At 50.1% G+C, this 20885-nt stretch overlaps 1 protein-coding gene across 3 annotated transcripts in view; it reads left to right on the top strand.

Moving 5' to 3' along the window:
* The window catches only part of NCMAP (non-compact myelin associated protein), a 40875-nt gene that overhangs the window by 13236 nt on the left and 6754 nt on the right, over positions 1-20885 (top strand). The window contains exons 2-3 of one of the 3 annotated variants that reach the window (XM_073903168.1): positions 1736-1886; positions 20587-20672. In XM_073903168.1, the coding sequence (XP_073759269.1) occupies positions 20594-20672 (79 nt within the window). In that variant the 5' untranslated portion in view covers positions 1736-1886; positions 20587-20593. Of the gene's footprint in view, positions 1-1735; positions 1887-16854; positions 16972-20586; positions 20673-20885 lie in introns of all 3 variants that reach the window. The other 2 variants (XM_073903167.1, XM_025857179.2) reach the window with 2 other exon arrangements.

Genomic DNA, 20885 nt, shown 5'->3' with positions numbered 1-20885 from the left:
TATGGGGCACCTGGGGGGCTCAGTCAGTTAAGCGTCTGCCTTCAGCTCAGGTCCTGATCCCAGGGTCCTGGGATCGAGCCCCGCATCAGGCTCCCTGCTCAGCAGGGGAATCTGCTTCTTCCTCTGCCCCTCCCCCTGCTTGTGCTCCCTCCCTCAAATAAATAAAATCTTTAAAAAAATAATTAAAAACTCTACAAATAAAAACTTGTAAAGTCTTTAGAAAAATGCTCGGCCCATAGGAATTACTCATTAAATGCTTTTTAACATCAAACCCTCAAAATGTGGGGCAGACTCTATGTCAGATTGCCTGGGTTCACATCCCATCTCAATTGGTGACCTTGGCCAACCTATTTACCTTCCTTGGGCCTCAGTTTCTATATATAAAAAATTTAAATGCTAAGATGCTTTCCATTTCAGGTGGATGAGACATTCAAATAAACATAAAGTACTTAGTAGAGAGCCTAGCACTTAGAACCAATATAAGCTCTTATTATATTCCTGGAATTCAGACCCAGGTCACTCTGCCCCCCAGCCCAAGAATTCAGTGACCACATGGTGCCACTCAAACTCCACCCCACGCCCCCGGCAGCCTGCCCACCCCGCCCCCAGCATTCTCCTCAGCACTGTCTCTCTGAGCTACATGGTATTCACTGCCTGTCTTGTGTCTTCGTGTCTTGTCTGCATCACCGTGGCAGCCCCATGTGGTGGGAAAGCGTGAGCCAGATGATCTTGCAGCCAGCAATTACTGAACACCCAGGGCTCATTCACTTAGCTGGTTTATTTCATTCAGCAGCTATGTGTTCATACCTGCGGTGTGCCAAGCAGTTTTCAAGGCTCTAGGGATTTAAAAGGTAAATAAAAAGAGACACAGCCCCTGAACTCGTGGACATGGGACACGACCATCCATCGAAGGGAAGATGCTCACTAACCAGTGGGGAGAGAGGGACACGGAGCTGTGAGAGTGCACACACAGCACAGGGATTTGAAGTGATTCTTTTTTTTCCTTTTTCTTGAAGTGACTCTTGGGGTAAAGTATCAGACATGTCAGTAGGTGAAGAGAGCATGCTCAGCCCATGCAAAGGCCCTGTGGCAGGGATGGGAGACTAACAGGGCTGAGCTCAGACAGAGAGGAGGGTGGAGCAATCTACAGGATCCAGATACTGTACAGAAGACTTGTTGACCTCTGTAAGTTCTAGTTTGGAGTAGACTTGAAGTTTTTTGCGATTACTGTGACTGCATCATGAAGGATGGCAGGGGCCCAGGGCAGAGGCAAGCTGGGCCTGTTGGGAAGTTATGGCAGCATCCAGGAAAGAGAACATAAGCCTGGGCCTGAGCAGGGATGGGGAGGAGGAGGGAGACGAGAAAGAAAATCTGTAAGAAATGAAGCTAAATCTGAAAGGCCTGGGTGATGAAGGTGGCGGATGGGTGACAAGCAGCAACTCTAAGTTTCTGGCTTTGGAAGCTTCAGGGGTGCTGGTATCGTTTCCTGCAATAGGGAAGCCTGGATGAGACCAGCTTCCGTGACCAAGAGACTGCCTGGGCCCTCATGAGGCTGGTAGCCTTGCGGGTTAGCTGCCACGTCATCATGACGATGATGACAGCAGCTAATTGAGTCACTTGACAGTGCTTGCAATAGCTAATCAAGCACAGGATTTGAACCCTGGTCATCCAGTGCCAGAGCCTCTGTGGTAGCATCCTGCACCACCGCCCACATGCCATCATCTTCGTCTCTAAGTGCTTCCCAGGTGCCGAGAACAGTGCCAGCCCAGCACGGGATGTCAGCTCTGCATGAAAGACAAGTGCCCTGTTCTCACAGAGCTTCGGGTCTGGGGAGATGGATGGGTTACAAACAAGACAGTTTGAGCCGGTGAAGAGCATTAACGAGGGTAAGTGAGACAATTCCTGGGGCTGGGGGAAAGGGAAAACCTTAGACAGATTGGTGACATTTAAACTGACACAAGAATGAAATCGCATAATCACGTAGTTAGTAGTTTAGAACTCCAGCAGGGCATGGGGGCTGGAGTGACAAGCTTCAAGAAGTAGCAATGTGGGGGTTTTTGCGGAAACATTTGACGTAAGTTTCTGATATGTATTAGAAGGTTTGGTTTTGAAGTATAAGTAGGAGTTCACCAGGCAGACAGGGTCAGGAAGTCACCTTAGAGAGAAGCATGAGTATGAGCAGAGTCAAGTAACATGATGGGATGTGTGTGTGCAGCACAGAGTGCTTGGCGTTTCGGAAGTGTAGTCCATAAGCTCCATGCGGGCTCAGGTGCCGGGCCTATATTGTTTACTTTTTGTCTCCCCTGTCTAGCGCCATCTCCAGCACACAGCATACGATGAGTGACTATTTCCCGAATGAATGAATGCACGAACACATGAATGAGTTAGTGGTGGTAGGAGCGGCAGCAGAGAGAGGACAGGGTGTAAATCAGTGTTGTCCAGTGTAATGTTAGGTGAGCCACTCATGTCATTTTAAAAGTTCTAGGAGCCACTTTTAAAAAAATGCTTCGGTGGCTCAGTCGGTTAAGCATCAGACTCTTGGTTTTGGCTCAGGTCATGATTTCAGAGTCATGAGATTGAGCCCTGCATCGGGCTCTGCGCTGGGCAGGGGGCCTGCTTAAGATTCCCTCTCTCTCGGGGTGCCTGGGTGGCTCAGTCGTTAAGCATCTGCCTTTGGCTTGGGTCGTGGTCCCAGGGTCCTGGGATCGAGCCCCCTCACCGGGCTCCCTGCTCAGCGGGAAGCCTGCTTCTCCCTCTCCCTCTCCCCCTGCTTGTGTTCCCTCTCTCGCGGTGTCTCTCTCTGTCAAATAAAATCTTTAAAAAAATAAGAAGAAAGAATTAAAAAAAAAAAAAGATTCTCTCTCTTGCCCTCTCTACAACAAACTTAAAAAATAAAAAAAAGTAAAAAGAAAAAGAAACAGGTTAAATACACTTTGAGAATATATTTTATTGAACCCAATATATCCCAAATATTCTCAGGTAATCAGTGTTAAAACATTACTAACAAGATACTTTCAGTTCCTTTATTTTGTACTCAGTCTTCGAGATCCCATGGGTATTTTACAGGCACAGCACATCTCAGGTCACAGCAGCTCCACTTCGGGGACTCAGCAGGTGCAGTGACCAGTGGCTACCATATTGGAAAGCGCATGTCTAAAGGCTGCTGGGCAGTGAAAAACTCCAAGGGAGTTTGGACTTGATTCCTCTGGGCTGATGAGCGGCTGCTGAAGGGCCAGGCAGAGGAGAGCAGGGTCAGGTTTGTTGCTCCCAAGGTCTCTCAGGCGGCCGTGCAGCTGATGACTTGTGAGAGCGGAGAGGTCCATTCCATCCACGCCACTGCGGGTGGAGAGTCACACTCGGGGCATGTCTCCCTCCACCTGGCTGTGGGATGACCGGGGTGGAGATGGGGGGCTCTCCCCAGCTAGGAGTTAACCTGTTGGTGAACTCCAGAGCCTGAGGCACCTGCCCCCAAATAGCCACTTCTTCTGTGACTCTGCACCCCTTTCCTGAGGCCGTCAGTGGTCTCTGAACCGGGCAGGCTTTGGCTGAGCGCGACATCTGCTATAATCCGTGGGTAAACAGATGGGGTTCTGGGCAGCTGGGCAAGGAAATGAAGCACCTCTTAGCGTGTTTAGCAACAGCCCCACCTGGCCGAGCTCCTTCGGGGCCACCCGGGGACACACTGGCCCGTGGAGGCCCACTCTCACACACTCACTCCCTGCCCCACGCTGCTCAGCACCCCAGGAGTATGCGGGGGACCCCTGCGCACCCCTTCCACCCTTCCTACTCATTTTTTCTATTTCTTTGGACTCCAGACTCACACTGCCTTGCACATTCTGCACACCCTAAAAGTCATTTGCTTTTTGTCTCCATGTTCCCTCCAACTCTGGGGCTGGAGTGCTGGATGCTAGGGGGCTCCTGGGGGCTGGGAGCCCGCTGGTTTGGGAAGCAGAACACCAAGTCCCACTCCTGCTTCGGTAGCTCTGTGACTTTGTATGGGTTACTGGATCTCTCTGAGCCTCAGTTTCCTTGAGTGTAAAGAAGAAAGTGTGCAATGAGGAATCGATGAGGTTGTGAACACAAAGGCCCAAGCACAGTGGTAGGCACAGAGGAGGGACGGGAGCATAATGACTGTCTGCTAAGTGTCCATTGTCCCCCACCCCAGCTCCTTGGGAGCCAGGCCCGGCTCACACACCCGGGGCCCTGGATTCTCCCAGGCTGTCAGGCTCAGGACAGGGCTCACCTAGCACTGAAGCCAGGGGGTCCGGCAAAGACAGGGTCGGGGAGGTGTCGGTGTTCTAGGACTCTGAGTTCCATGGGCAGTTCTTCAGAGATGACACTGGGGGCCCTCAGGCCTTTGAGGTGCCACCCAAGACAGGCCAACCCTGAGAGAATCCGGAAGCAGGACTAGGGCTGGCTTCCCCACTGGGCACAGCAGACACAGGCTCAAGAAACTCTTTAAGACCCCCCCGGAAATATTTTAACTTCTTTGAAATTCGAGGGGGGAGGGAGGAAGAAAATCAACTTTTAGAGAGGAAGAAAATGTTTTCCGTTTTTTTCTCACATCACATCGTATTTCTTCACATTTTTTTCTTCAAATTTTTTCACATCAGGAAAAAATTAAAATATTTAGAGCCCATGAAAATTTATTATGGGGGGGCACAAAAGCCACGATACGGCCCTGACCAATTCTTCATTCACTCAGATGCTTTTGTTGGGCAGGGCACTTTCTGTCAGTTCTGGTTCGAGCCTTACAGTCTGGTCCACTGCACACATATCTTGGCTTCCTCAGACGGGGAAAACGAGACTCAAGGAGGGTAAATAAGTCGCCCACTACTGTGGGTTTGGAGGTGACCGAGATGGGATTTGAGCTGGGGTCCATCTGAGTCCAAATGCTTTCCTTTATTACAGCCCACGATTTGTAAATCCCTCACTTTGTTTCATTTGGTCCTCGCGGCGTTGAAGGTGGGACAGTCATTCCCATTTTAAAGCTGAGGGAACTGAGGCCTGGAGCAGAGAAGGAAGTAGTTTGCTCTCGGAGGCTTGTCTGGTCAGTGAGGGAGTCAGGGACTAGCCCTCTCCTCCTAGACGCTCCCTACGGCCCCCTGCGACCACTCACCTCAGCCCCCCGACGGGTACGGCTCTCCTGCCCTTCTCGCCTCCTTTCTTCTGCCCATTTTCCCAGCCCACAGAGGGGGACACTCAGGTCCACCTCCTAACAAAGCTGGGGGCTGGCCCTGCCACCTCAGAGGGTGGGGAGCAAAGAGAGGCAGCGGCAGAGGGAAGGTTTAAAGGGAACCATGGGTCCCGCAGACAAATGCTCCTCTGTAGCTCCAGGCCTGTTGTGACTGGCCCCGGGCCAGCTCTCACCGCGGGCCGCTTGAACGGCTGGGGTGGTTTCCCCACCTCCTGTCCTCTCTGCAGGTCAGTGCCTGCCAGGCCCAGGCTTGGGCAGGAAAGGGCAGGGGTGTTCCCTCTGGAATGGAGGGTATGGGAGGCCAGCAAGAGACGGGGAGGGCAAGGGGCCATGTCCTGAACCAAACTGGGAGGCTGGGTGAGGTCACAAGATAGAAGGCACGTGAGAAGGAGGTCACTGGATCCCAGTTGTGCATTTTGCAGGAGAACAAGCCAAAGTTCAGACAGAACAAATGACTTGCCCAAGGTCACGCAGCAGGTAAGTAGCAGAGGTACTCCTAACTTCCAGCCCAGGGTTCTTACCCGCTACACAGGCCTCCCTCTCAGAGCCCTGGTGGTGTCTCTGTCAAACAGCTAAGATGGGGAGATCTGCAGATCAGGCAAGAAAGTCGCACGTTAAAATTACAGAGTAAGTATCAGGTTTTTTAGAATTCCCTGTGCAAGTGCAGATACTACATCATAAACTCATTCATTACAAACACTCGTAGGTCAGCCGAGTGCTCGGAAAAGGCAGAGGGAGAGGGATAGAATCAAAAGCAAGACCACTGAAAGGTTGGCATTAGGGACAAAACCCGATGACGGGACAGAACACTGATTACGGGAGTCTGTAAGAGGACACTGGCCTTGGTTCTTCAAGACAACGATGAGCCTCCCAAGAGCACTGGGGAGCAGAGCACCTGGCTCCAGGGAGGTTGCTGGTGCCCATTTAGGTTTGGTTTTTGCCCTGCAGTCCCACCCCCATTTTTTTTTTTCCCAGAAGTTTACAGTTGCCTTGTCCACGGGGTACAAAACTCAGTTTCATCTACGTGTTCGTGCCCTAACGGATGGCAGTTAGAAGCAGCTCAGAAACCCGGGTCTGCGCAGCACCAGGTGGCTGACAGTGGAGCTGAGGGCAGTGTGGGGACTGGGTGGCGTCTCCCCCATAGCCCACCAGCCCGCTTCCTCTAGCTTTGGTTTGGCTCTTATTATTGTTGTCATGGATCTTGCTTCAAATGAACAACAAGGAGTTCTCGAAAATGTACCAAAGTAACTACCAACGAACCTTCTTCTCTCCATGCCTTCAGGGGGCCTCGCTGGCCCTCAGTTTCCCCATGTGTAAGGAGAGGGCTGTGGACTCAGTAGTTTTCCGACTGGCTTCCACAGAGTCCTGTGACCACAAGGAGTTGCCTCCCAGGACCACCACAGGGGCTGAGGAGGGGGGAATGAGAAATTGAGGGGGGTGGGTAGAAGGGAGGCATTTGGTTCCTTAAGCCCTTCGGGGAAGCTTACTATTCTATCATAAATTCATTCCCAAACTCTTCCAGGGAAGAGTAGATCTCCTTTCAGTTTGGACCAACACATCAGAAAAGCTGCCAATTTCCCTTTTTCTGGCTGGCAGAATCTCCCTGCACCTCTCTCCTCCCCCGAGTCAGACTGTGACCCTCAGCTGCTGCAGGGCTCCCCCCCTGAGGCCCCAGAACCCCTAGTCCTTTCATGCTTAGTCTGTTCTTCCACTTTAGGGGGGCCTGTCCTCTGCGAGCTTCCCAGGGAAAGATGCCTGGGGTGCGGGGGACTTTTTCCTGAAGCTTCGCATGCCAGAAAACGTTGTTCTTCTACCTCTCCACTCAGTATTTAGTTTGGCTTGCTGTACATTTCTAGGCTGGAAATTATTTTCCCTCAAAACTTTGGAGAGTTGTCTCAGAGCTCCTTGTACTGCTGCTGTCAGATTCTCATTTCTTCTGATTGTGGGGCCTTTTATTTGTATTTGACCTTATTTAAAAAAGAAAAATCCACGGACATGTGTGAGATATTTCCTTTATGCCCTATGTTCTGAAAAGACATAACGATGAGCCCTATTGTGGGTCTTCTTTACTTATTGTTCTGGGGACTCAGAGGGTCCTCTCATTCTGCAAACTCGTGGCCTACATTTCTGGGAAATTTTCAGGAATTCTTTGATAATTTCCTCCTCTCGATTTTCTCTTTTTAATCATTTCCGGAATTCTTACTAATAGGATGTTGGACCTCCTGGAGCAATCTGTTCTGACCTACTTTATCTTTTTTGTTCCACTTTATGAGAGATTTTCTCATCTTCCAATGCTTCTGTTGAAGTTTTTATTTTGCCAGGCTTTTTTTTTTTTTTAATGTATTGGCACCCTTTCCTGTTTTCAGAATATTCTCTCCTTATAGCACCCTGTTCTTGTTTTATAGATGCAGTGTCTTATCTCTCTGAGAACCAGAATATTTTCGTCTGCCCTTTGTAGCGTCCATTTGTTTTAAATGCCTCCAGCTGTTCATTTGTTTTGTTTGTTGTCTGTTCGTCATGTTTGAGGCCCTTGGTCTGTTGACCCTTGGCCATTTTTTGCTTAAGAATAAGGCACTAAAAAGCTCATTTACTTTTTTTAAAGATGTTATTTATTTGAGAGAGAGAGCAAGAGCACGGGCATGAGTTGGTGGGGAGGGACAGAGAGAGAGGGAGAAGCAGGGTCCCCGCTGAGCAAGGAGCTGGACGTGGGGCTCAATCCCAGGACCCCAAGATCATGAGCTGAGCTGACGGCAGAAGCCTAACCAACTGAGCCACTCAGGCGCTCCTAAAAAGCTTATTTAAAAAAAACTTTTTTCCTGAGGAGCTCTGGGTGTGGGGGTGGGCTTGTCAACTAGTAACCTCATTGGCTGATTGGCAGGAACCTGGTCATTCCATGGAGCGTCCTGTAACTTCCATCATTATCTGTAGTCTGTTTTCTTTGGCTGGTCAGTCTGCCCAGCCCCTCTCTAATTTCTTGCTTGGCGGTTAAGCCTGCCTATCTGAATTCTGGCCCAAGGGGCTAAGGGGACTGGCTGAGCCCCCCCACTGCATGATTTAAACTTTCCCTCAGCCCCCTTCTCAGCCAGGAATTAACCCCCACCAGTGCTAGGTTTCTCTCGGAGCTCTGAGTCCCAAAGTCCGATGTGCACTGAATCACCTAGGGATCTTGTACGAGGCAGATTCATATGCAGACTCTTGTCTCATATTCCTGATGTGGCTCGAGATTCTGCATTCCTAACAAGGTCCTCAGAGTTGCCAGCACTGCTGACCCAAGGGCCGCATTTTGGATGGCCAGGGTCCAGAGCAGTGCTCCCGCGTATAACTCCATGCAGTGCTGGACACATTCTAGACCTGCGGGGACCAATACGGGGCCACGAGGCACAGTGAATAGTCAGCATTTGAAATGTGGCTGGTGGGACTAAGGCACTGAACTGTAATGGTTTTTAACTTAGTTTTCCTTTAAATGTAGGTGGCTGCATGTGGCTATCACGTTGGGTAGTGCAGGTAAACCTCCTGATTCACTCTCTGTAGGGGCGGACTCACCAGATCACGCAGGACAGAGGAGGCCTATGGCGGGGAGGGCGAGGTGGGGGGCTGGCGGGGCTGGAGCTGAGCTGCTCCTGTTACAAACTTGCATCTTCCTTTCTTCAGCCCCACGTGGCACCTGACTTTTGGGGGCATCTGTTGCCACCCACTCACGAGCTTTCCTGAGCTTCCTCAATGAGATCCACTTTTATGGGTTTCCCACCAGTCTGCAGGTTTGGGCCTCAGCCTTTTCCAGGCTGCAGAGTCACACAAAACCATCAGCGTGTCCAGCTTTCAAACCGGGATTGGCCTCTCTCCAGTGTGGTTTCTTCTCCCCTTTCCCTTTGGCCGTGAGGATTTATACACCTTGATTCCTTTACTGTCATCCGCGGGGGTTTGGGGAAGATACAGAAATGAATGCTTGTTGTCCCTCCATCTGCTATGTGTAACCCAAAGCCCCTCTGCAGTTTTGGTTTTAAAGATTTTATTTTTTTAAGTAATCTCTACACCTAGCGTGGGACTCGAACTCACGACCCCAATATCGAGAGTTGCGGGGCCCGCCGAAGGAGTCAGCCAGGTACCCTCCCCCAACTGCAGCATTTAAAAGATAAAAATAGTTCTGGGGTGCCTAGGGGGCTCAGTCAGTTGAGCACCCCTCTCTTGATTTCAGCTCAGGTCATGATCTCAGGGTCATGAGATCAAGCCCCACATCGGCTCAGCATGAAATCAACTTGAGATTCTTTCCCTCTCCCTCTGCCCCTCCTGCTCATGCCCACAATCTCTCTCTCTCTCTCTCTCTCTCTCTCTCTCTCTCTCTCAAATAAATAAATTAATTAAAAAAAATAGTTCCCAAACTTTGTTTCTCCCGGGATGATGCAAAGCTGAATTTGTCATTTTTACCTGTTGTTTTCCCTTGGGTCAGGAGATTTGTCATGCCCAGGAACCTGGAGAAACCATCCCTGGGTCACTGCCGAGCCGGAGAGCTCGTGGAAGAAGTCAAAGGCTCTGCCTGTCTGGGAAGAGAGAGCCTGGCTAACCCGCTCAGTGTGGTTTCTCTATTCTGTGAAGGGACTGGGGGGCTCAGGAGGGGCCGGACAGCTGAGAGCATCCTCACACAGCAGAGCGGGACAGGGCGAGCGTTCAGTTTTATTTTATTTTATTTTTTTATTTTATTTTATTTTATTTTATTTTATTTTTGAAGATTTTATTTACTTATTTGACAGAGATATAGAAGAGCACAAGCAGAGGGAATGGCAGAGGGAGAGGGAGAAGCAGGCCCTGCACTGAGCAGGGAGCCCGATGCGGGACTCGATCCCAGGACCCTGGGATCATGACCTGAGCCGAAGGCAGATGCTTAACCATCTGAGCCACTCAGGCGCCCTTTATTTTATTTTTTTTAAGATTTATTCATTTAGAGAGGGAGAGGGTAGAGAGAGAGAGAGCACAAATGGGGGGGGGTAGGGACAGATGGAGAGGGAGAAGCAGACTCCCCACAGAGCAGGGAACCCGATGTGGGGCTCGATCCCAGGGTCCTGGGATCATGACCTGAGCCAAAGGCAGATGCCCAGCTGAGCCACCCAGGCGCCCCGGGAGAGCATTTATAAGACTGAAGACTTTCTGGGCGCCTGGCAGGGAGGAGATTTGGAAAGGGAAAATTGAGAGTTAGGTAATAAATCACACAGAAGGGGCGGGGGCTGGGCCAGGGTGGCCCTTCAGGACAGATGAACTACAGACGGACGTATCTGAAGCTTCGGTTGGTGGTAGGTGCTGAGGCCTACAGGAAATCAGCTTGTGCGGCAGCGGGGGGAGTCAGGCCGACCCCCAAGCCCACACCCACGCCTGTGCCCCAGCTAGCTAGCCCAGGGTCCCCGGGACTCTCTCTGCTCCTCTCACAGCACTTCTCCCGTGCCCCCTCCTGATGCGTGCTGGTGCTCACCGCTCCCTGGGCATGTGATCCACCTCTGCGTCCCCCACAGTGCAGGATGTGTCTCTTCAGGCACGGTGGGGGAGGCAGAAGTGGATTGAGTACAAACCTTGGGGTCAGAGAGATGAGAATCTAAATCCTACGTGTGAGGCTGATGGCCCCCAGCTGTAGCCACCTCCTAATCCCCAAAACCTGGGACCTTGTTCCCTTACATGGCAAAGAGGAGTTTGCAGGTGTGATTAAATTAAGGGTCATGAGATGGGGAGATGATCCTGGATTACCCGGGTGCAGCCAATGTAATCACAAAATCCTCAGAAGAGGGAGGCAGGAAAGCCAGAGAGAAGGAGGCGTCACAATGGAAGCAGAGGTCAGAGACAGAGACTCAGGAAGATGCTATACCGTGAGCTTGAAGGTCAAGGTAGAAGATGGGACCACCGGCCAAAGAATGCCGGTGACCTGGCCGAGCTAGAATGGACGAGGAAACAGATTCTCTTCTAGAGGCTGCAAAAGGAGCACGGCCCTGTCAACACCTCAGTTTTAGCCCAGTGACACTGATTTTAGACTTCTGACCTCTGGGACTATAAGAAAATTAATTTGTGTTGTTTTAAGTCACTGTGTGTGGTAATTCGTTACAGCAGCCCTAGGAAATGAACTCCTCCTAGATCTGCCATATATTAACACTGAGACCGCGGGCCAGTTACCTAACCTCGCTGAGCCTCACTTACCTCCTCGGGAAAATAGAGTAACATACGTGAGGAAATACACACGAAGGACTCAGCAGGGTGGCGGGGACTCAGCAAGCACTGGGTGGACGGGCCGCGGTCGTGTTTGTGGTCACTGTCACTGTCCCTACTGATCTTCTGTCCACAGATGTAAGTACAGACTGGACATTTTCTTTGTCGTCCAGACTTTCTTGGGTAGAAAGGATAGGGAATTGTCGAGAGACAGGCCTCTAGCTCTACTCCAGTGGTTCTTAACCTGGGGCGATTTGCCTCCCAGAGGACACGTGGCAAGTCTGGAGACGTTTTTGGTGATCACAACGTGGGGGTGCGCTGGCAGCTCGTGGATAGAGGCCAGGGATCCTGCAATGCACAGGGTGGCCCCCACAACACAGAATTATCAAATGTGAACAGGGCCGTTGCTGAGGAACCCTGGAGGCTTGTCGTACCTCTTGGGCTCACAATATCAACAAGGAGAAAGAAGGGTGAGCACAGTCCTGGCCCAGCAGGGCCGCTGCCCTTCAAGAGTGTCCCCAGGAATATTCTTCACCCCCTGGGAAGCTTGGCAGCCATGGGCAGTTTCAAGGTAGAAGGTCTGAGTTTGAGACCCAGCTCCTGCACTCCCTTGCTGTAAGACTTTGGGCAAGTCACTCGACCTCTCTGAGCCTGTTTCCTGTTGGCAAAGTGGACATAAAAGGACCTGCCTTGTTGTGTTGATTAAATGAGGAAACGTGTAGAAGCCCAGTGCCTAGCGCTTTGTCAGCGTCTCCTTAAATAGTCCTTTGCTCCCCCCCCCCACTAGCATGTCAAAGGGGGGAATTATTTCCCTCTGACCTATTCCCTTAGGGGCATCAACCTTTTGACCTTTTAACCCTTCTCCCCTTTGAGGTCAGTGGGACACGTGGAGGCTTACATGAGGGCTTGGGTAGAGTCTGAGGACTCTTGGGAGCTGGCCATTGGCTTGCACCCCAAGACCCAGGGCAGATGGAAGCCGCGGGTCACATTCCAGCTCGCAGTCGGTCTCCACCACAACGCCCACAGGTCTCCCTCCTGCTGACTCCTGGCACAGCCTGTGCGGCCCTTTTGGTACAAGGCACAAATCTGCCTTGTGACCACTTTCATCTGGGATTTCTATTTATAACTCTTAGTACATGGAACTTATCAGACTTGCAGGTCTTGGTTGGAAGCTCTTTGGGGGCAACTTTCTTTAGAGTGTGGGCCACAAAAATCAGAAATAAAGGATGTTCAAGCCAGAATTTGACAGGGTGGGCCAATAAGACTTGATAGATGTGGTGGGTCTGAAACCTGGGCTTCCAGATCCAAAGGCCACTGTTTTTTCCATAGGACTTCAGTATGATAATGATCAGCACCTCAGTGATTAGTGCTGGGCTAGGCATGGGGGGCTGTGATCCCCACTCAGTATTGACTGGAGGAAAGATTCTTAAAGCAAACAACTCCAGGGGCGCCTGGGTGGCTCAGTCGATTCAGCGTCTGCCTTCAGCTCAGGTCATGATCCCAGGGCCCTGGGATTGAGCCCCGCATCAGGCTCCCTGCTTTAGCGGGGAGTCTGCTTCTCCCTCTGCCCCTCCCCCTGTGCATGTTCTCTCTCACTCTCTCTCTCTCAAATAAATAAATAAAATCTTGTTAAAAAAGGAAATAATTCCATTCTCATCCTCAGTGTCTGAGCTCTAGGGACGTGATTCCCATGGTCTTTGAATCCTCTTAGTGCTGTGTACATGGTGGGCTCTGGTTGAATGACAGGGAAGATGGACAGAACAACGGAAGGATGGATGTGTGTACAGTAGATGGGTGGGTGGGTACAGGAATAGATGGGGGGACAAAAGAATGGACAAATACATGGAACAAGAAATGTACTTCCTAATTTCCGGGAACCATCCATAAGGAATACGTATTCAGTGTGTAATTGTATATGGCCCCAAGTTCAGGGGAGCATTAAGCCAATTCAGACTCCACCTTTGGGAGCTGTGACACACAGTGGGACAAAGTCATGCAGACAGGGCAGATGCGGTCGGGGAGATGATGTGAAACCCAACAGGAATGGAGAGTATAGGTGGTGGCCATTTAGGATTCAGGCCGACTCGGGTCACTACGTAGCCGACAGAATGTTTGAAGGCTAGTTCCTAGGAGTCCCATATAATGTTGCTGCCAAGTCAAGCCCCCTTTGTGGAGTTCTCCCTGGTTTGGTCCAGCCCCAGCTGCCTTTGAGGAAGGATTCCTGCCTTCCAGTCTAAACTGCACGTGCTGTCTTCCCTCTCCTAATGTCCCCAGAGTCAGTATCTGCAAGGAAGGATGAGCTTTTGGAAAACACTGGTTCTTAAGTTAAGCCATGAATGACTGCAGTGCAATAGAACCACAGATTTGAAAGCCCCTTAGTGGTCAGTCCCAAACTGGACCATTTTATAGACAGGAAAACCAAGATCCAGAGAAGGGAGAGGACTTTCCAAAGTCACATGGCCAGTCAATGGCAATGGGAACCCTGGTCTCCCGGATCTCACCCCCAGTTAGGAATCTGTGGCATGTCCTTCCTCTCTCCATCCAGCAACCCCCATGCCCTACCAGTCCCATGAGGATGTTTGCCTTCCTGGCAGAGGTTTTACTATTCCTCAAGTGGAAATGGAAGAGAAGGTCAAGCCCTCCAGAAGTTCTAGGGAATCCCTCTTCAAATCCCCTCCTTGGGACAGAGCTTCATGGTCTGATTCTCTGACCTCCCTGTTCATACTTGAGTTTGACCAAATGCAGCAACACTTGACCAGGTGGAAAACTGGGAGCTCAAGGTCAAGGAGAGCGGGGAGAGTACAGACTGAGGGCAGAAGAGAAAGGAGAAAAGAGGTCAGGAACTGACCTTTACCACTCACCCACCGTCCACCAGCCCCCGTGCCGGGTAATTGTACATCTCCCTTGGACTAAGGAAGTACATTTCTTGTCCTTGTAAGGACAACCTTACAAGATAGTGGACATTATCTCTGCCTTACAAACAAAAACACTGAAGCCTAAAAAGTGCCTTGGCTCACAGAACTGGTCAGAGAGGAGGCCAAGATCAAAACCCGGGTCTCCCTGACCCCAAAGCCCTCGCTGGGTCATGAACTCATAGACAGTGTGCTCTGTCACAACACCCCCAGGAGTTCTCGGGAGTCACCCAGGAGGAGCTAGACTCTCTCAGCTGAGGGCCCACACCAACAAGGTCAAGGCTAACAGGGGCCAATGCAAAGTCTTGCACTTAAGTTCAAAATGACATTTGCACAAGAGCGTAATGGAGACCTGGTTACTGGGCAGCAGCTGGTCCTGATATTGTCCCATCATAATGTGGCTGCCATTGCCTTATATTTCCAAAGCACTTTGTGGTTTAGGAAGCCCTTCCACTTACCGACCTCCAAGCTTTGATTGACCATAAACAAGCATAAGTCTGGAAAAGGTTTGGGAGTCTATCAATAGGGTGTGTAGGCTACGACTGCCTGTAAGGGTAATGAGCTATTTGCTTGCATTAATCCAGTATAATATCAATAGACTTTGTGCTCAGTCACTGTGCTAGATATATTACATGTTTTATCTCTTAATTCTCACAACAACCCTCTGGAGCGCGTAACTCCTGTTTCACAGATCAGAAACCACGAGGTGAAGAAAGTCGACCAAGGTCACAGAGCTAGAATTCAGGCTTAGGTCTGATAAGTATCAAGACAAATGTCATCCTGGACATTTCAGGTCCCCTCGGGCGTTATGCGTCCAGTTTGGGGTGCTGTATTTAAGGGGGACATTGACACAGAGAAATGAGGAAACCATGAAGGACACTATCATTGTAAAGATCGTTTGAAGGAGCTTAGAATATTTGTCCTGGGAAAAAAATAATCAGAGGACATATCATTGCTGTTCTCAAGGGCATAAAGCTCCTTAACAGGTTGGGTTCACAGGACGTTTATCAACCGTTTGTTGGTTGGGTTAAACGGGATAAACTGTAGCCAGCTGCTGGCGCCACCTACTGGTGAGAGGTAAAATTGACGTGCTGATAGCTGCCGCCCAGTCCCTGTTCCATCCCTGAAGTTTGGTTTCACCTTTCTTAACACGAAGTGCTTTTAAACCTGGCAGGTTGTCATGTATAAGAAGTAGCGCATTTACCTTTGTGGCAAGAGAATTAGGACCAATGGGTGAAAATTATAAGGAGGGATATTTTGGTTTCAACATGAAGGTAAATTTTCTGAAAAAAACATCCCCAAAACTCAAGGGGCTGCTTGGGAGTAGTGAGCTTCATGTCTGTGGAAGAAACCAAGTCATGCTGAATCTCCCATGTTTCAGGCGGTGGGGAGAAATCAATCCCAGTGTTTTGGTGGGTCTAGGGCATTCATGGGTTATCTACTCTGAGTTAGATTTGGCCAGTTGAGTAGCGGTCGGCTGGTGTTGGTAGCATCTGTTGTCTTATCCAGGGAGGAACTTTTAGGCCAGGCCAGAGGGAAGGAGGGTACCACGGGGGCAGAGCAGTGAGGGAGATATTCGGGACAGGTGGGATCTGGCAATGTTTATCTTCCAGATACGGCTCTAACACTTGATCAAGGGATAGGCAGAGAGGAGTGACTCAGAGAGTAAATGGTCCTGACCTTCCATCACTTCCGAGACTGACCTCCCACACAGGACCGTTTGTAAACAACCCGAGGGAACAACAGTGCCTTGTAGATTCTGTAAATGGAATGAAGGCTGTGCTAAAGACAGAAAGGTTCACAGTGTGGGCGAGAGGGCAGGGAGCAGTCAAATAGGACCGGTCAGGGAGCCGGGGCAGGGGCTGAGCCCCCGCCTGTGTGGGTTTTCTCATCAAAGCCCGTCGTTGATTCAGGGCCTGGGTGCCGGGCCATTTGTGTCTTGCGCATTCCCCAGGAGGCAGTCCCGTGAGGGTACGCGGAGAAGGGGCCGCCGGATAGGACAGACCCTGGCTCGAATCCTAGTACGGCTCCCTGTTAGCCTTGTGAGTTTAAGTTGATTGCTTCTCTACTGGAAGCCTCAGTTTCTTCATCTGTAGAAGGGGCAGTGATTGTTCCTTCCTTACCTGGGAGGTATGAGGATTGAATGAGACCTCCTTCATAAAGCACTGAGCACCATATTTTATTTTATTTATTATTATTATTTTATTAATTTATTATAATTTATTTTATTATAATTATATTATTTATTTTTATTATATTATTATTATTATTATTAAATTAATCTCTGTTAGTGAAAAACATTCTCCCCCTCCCTACACCCTCCTTGCTTTTCTGTGGCCACAGACCTGGTCACAGACGCATTTGAAATGCCCCTGCTGGGCCCCACTTGGTTAACAAGAACCGCGGGGTCCCACACATGAAAACACCCACAGCCTTGGCCGCCAATGTCCTACCACCCTCCCTCCCACCTTCTCTGATGTGGCAGGAACAGAGATGTAATTGAGAGCCTTGGATCCTGACATAAGGCAAGATACACTCTGAGATGACTCACTGTTCCCTCAGAAGGACGAGCCGGGCCATCCGAAAGGAGGTCTGCACCCAGAACTGGGCACCCACGAGGTCTCCTTGAAGGGTCTGCGGAGGAATCTGTGTCCCAGTGGCCTTGCAGCTGCATTACTGGTCAGTGTGGGCATGTGTACGCTTATGTGTGTGTGTTTGCATGCACACATTCAGGTTTCCGTGGTAACCTATCAGGAGCCCCTCTAGACGTACAGGTACCAGCAGCAGGTTGGTGCGTGGGGATCCTACAGGCTTTGAAGTGGGCAGGGCCCGGTACATAGGCCAGCTCTGCATCTTCCAGACTGTGTAAGCAAGGAGAGAGAGCTCTAGAACCCCAAACCTTGGGGTCCTCATCTGATCCAGGGGAGAGGAAAACCTATTTTACATGGCATTTGCTAATTAAATCAAAGCATGGATTAAAAAAGAAAATGCCTGGCCAAAGGTCTTGACACGTAGCGGGCGCTTGGGTAGAGGCATCTGTCATTTTTGTGCATGTTGGTCCAACGGAGGACGTGTCCACAGGCAGGGTTTAGCTTATCCAGTGATTATGCCATGCATCTCTCACTAAGTGATCCTGGATCAATGGCTACCTCTTTGTCTCTCTTTTCTGTTTTTAAAAGGAATTTAAGAAAACATAATTGGTGAGTCTTCTCAGCTTGACATTGGTGGGGATAGAAGCAGATTTAGGCAAATGCATCATAAAACTCTTTATGATGGGATAGGGAATGGTGGGCGGCAGGGGACAGGTGCCTCTCCTTGGGAGTAGCCATTGGGGGCAGGGGCTGGGGGGAGACTGTCATTCCATATTCTCATATCGGTCCAAATTTATTTTTATAGAAAGAATTTTTTCTTGTTTTGAGCTCCAGAGCCACCTGTCTCTGAGTTCAGCAAATATTTGCTAACACCCACGAAAATACTAAGAGCTATCATTTATCAAGCACTGAGAGCACTTTCCATACTTAATGTCGAACCCTCAGCTCCCTTGGGAAAAGCTACCTCATTTTACAAATGAGCAAACCAAGCTGGGAGAAGTTCAGTCATTTGCTCCAGTACTTCCACTGGCAAAGGTGAGAAAAAGCAGACAGTTTATGTGGGAGAAGTAAAGAGGATATGAAAAAGACCCCAAACAGCCTCTACCCTCAAGGACCCGACAATGGACATGGAAGGTTGACTGCTTCTGAGACACATGCTCTGGTGGTGCTTCTTTGCAGAGTGCAGCTGTGGCAGCAGAGGACTGACGGCTAATTCTGGTTAGGGCAGCGGGGAGCCTTCCCAGGGGTGGCTGGGCCCAATCCTGAAGGATGTGTTCATTTTGGAGGGGGAGCCGGCAGGGGAACATGGCCAGTGGGCCTATTCAGGGAGGTCAGGAAGGAAGAAAGGTTGACTGGTATGAGGTCAGGCAGAGCCACACACGGCTCCTTGGGAATCCTGAGGATCTGGGCTTCGGGAGGAAGGGACAGACAAGAACTATGGGTTTTTAAGCAGGGCCCCGTGGCTTAAAGGAGAGCAGAGAAAGTGAAGGCAAAGAGGGCCATTCTAAGGCCAAGGCCCCCATGGGGTAGGGCAGGCCACAGCAACCAGATCCCCCAGCCTGGGTGCAGATGACCTGCCCCCAGTGAAGGTGCCCTGACCCATTTCCATCAGGAGCTGGGGGATGGAGGGCTGTGGCCCGAGGTGGGACGTCTCGGGAGACCCCCGCAGTGGGGAACTGGGGAAGCCAGAGCCTGGGCAGCCCGGCCACTGGCAGCAAAGACCGGGAATGACGGGGTGGGGAGAGAGGGGGCGGAGTGGTCTGTTGTCACAGCAGTTTGGCAGAGGTTCACGTGAGGAGCAGAGGGGCTGGAAAGAGAGGCTGGAAACAGTGAAGGGTTTTCGCTACCAGCTGTTCAAATGTGGGCACTGGGAGGTGACTGTTTTTTTGAGCCCGAGAATGCTGTGATCAAACCTACAGTCTCTCTCTGTCTCTGTCTCACTAGAATGTGAGCTTCTGGAGCCAAGGAGTCTGTCTTGCATTTCACTAGTATGTTCCCAGCATCAGTCACTTAGTAGGTGCTCAGTTAGTATTTGGTTAGTTAGAACCATGATCTTCCAATGTTTATGGGCATATACAGATGTGGTAAACCTTTTAAAACTTTGATGAAAAGAACACAGAGTAATGGCCAAGGTAGTGGTTACTTTGGGGGAGGGAGGAAATGAGGTAGAAGTGGAGTAGAAAAAGGATTTCAACTGAGTCTTGCTTTTCTTCCTTAATAAAGAAGAACTGAAGGGGCGCCTGGGTGGCTCAGTCGTTAAGCGTCTGCCTTCGGCTCAGGTCATGATCCCGGGGTCCTGGGATCGAGCCCCACAACAGGCTCCCTGCTCAGGGGGTCAGCCTGCTTCTTCCTCTCTCTCTCCCCCTCCCCCTACTTGTGCATGCTCTCTCTCTCTCAAATATATAAAATCTTTTCAAAAAAAATAAAAAAAATTTGTGTACAAATATTGTGTTAGGTGTCTAGAACATCTCTTCTCCGGAAGATGGAGTGACCACCACGAAGCCTATGCCTTCTTAGCATTACGAATAGGCCTGGATAATTCTTTTCTTGGTGGCGATCCTTCACAGGCCTGTAAACTGTAGTAAAAGTACTGCTCTGAAGTAGAGGAACCTCGTTGGCGTCCCTCCTCTTCTGGATGCCTGTCGTTCAGAGCAAATGTGGATGCTACCACACGCTCAGAATATACTTCTTGGGGGAGGATCTTGACACTTGTTCCTGGTGGCGTGACTTCATATTAGCCGGGAACCTCCTGGCTCACTCCTCAAGTGTAAGATTGCAGGCTTGTGAATTTGGATTCCTGCCACCGTCAGGGAAAGAAGCTATACTGGGCACTCAGAGCATGTGTTTGGGTCCAAGCTCTATGTGTTCCTTGCTGTGTGACTTTTGTCCCTTCACTCAGCCACTCTGAGCCTCAGTTTGCTCAGCAGTAAAATGTGGTGACTGAGAAGATTAACGGGTGAGCGGATACGGGGTGTGAAGGTGCCCGTGACAGAGCCTGGTGCCTGGCAGACGCTCAGCATGCAGCGTCTGTCTTCCCACTGAGGGCTTTGTGCAGCCTGGCCTTTGTTCTCTGTCCTGCCATCCCAAACCATGTCCATCCCTCAAGGCCCGTGCAAATTTAGCTTTTCCTTGAAGCCATTCTTCACAGCCCAGGGATGGCTTATGTCACTGACTGCCTAATAACATAGTTAAATTTTCCATCTGCTTGCTTATTTACTTATTTACGTTTGCCTCCTTGGATTGTAAAGCTTCTGAAAGCAGAAGCATCATTTCAGGCATCCTTGTGAGACGCTGACAGTCCCACCAGCACAGGAGATGGATGTCCTGGGTTAAATTCAAACTCGGGGCTCCATGAAGCATTAGGGACTTCAATTTCTTCAGTAAAACGACCATCATAGCCTCCCTCACACAGTTTCTAGAAGCCCAGTTTAGACATTCTGGGTGATACCTAGTTAGGAAAAATTTAATAAATATTGTTGAGTTAATTTAAACTGCTGTGAACAAGGAAGTTCTTTACAAATGTCAGACATTATTTTTAATTCTCCGCAGTAGATAGTAAAAGGCCTCGTATTTACTTGCCGTGAAGAAAAGCCACCTGCTTGACTCTTCTCTAGTCATCCACGTAAAGACCAAAAGAGGCATCATACAGACATTGTAAAGCTCACTCTGGTGTTAAACGAAATTTCGTCTTTGTTCTTGCCAGGATCGAGATGACCACAGCCACCCCTTTGGGGGGTACTACCTTCTTCTCCTTGAACGTGACCACCAGAGAAGACTTCCTGTACAAGAGTAAGGCCAACTTGGGTTGGCGGCCAGGGGAGGGATGGTGGGACGAAGGCTGTGATCAGCTCCTGGTGTAGAAGTCAAGAGCGTGGCTTCTGGAGATAAGACTGCCGGGGTCCCAGTTTCACTGCTACCATATGCCCACTGTGACCCTGAGCACATGACCTCACTACTTTGTGTCTGTTTCCTCGTCTGTACGCTGGGGATATGAATGAAACT

Source organism: Callorhinus ursinus, unplaced genomic scaffold (assembly GCF_003265705.2).
Source record: "Callorhinus ursinus isolate GAN/ISIS: 27379988/994484 unplaced genomic scaffold, GSC_fseal_2.0 scaffold18, whole genome shotgun sequence".
Lineage (NCBI taxonomy): Eukaryota > Metazoa > Chordata > Mammalia > Carnivora > Otariidae > Callorhinus > Callorhinus ursinus.
Note: the sequence above shows the minus strand (reverse complement) of the source record. Positions and strands in the feature narration are given on the sequence as shown.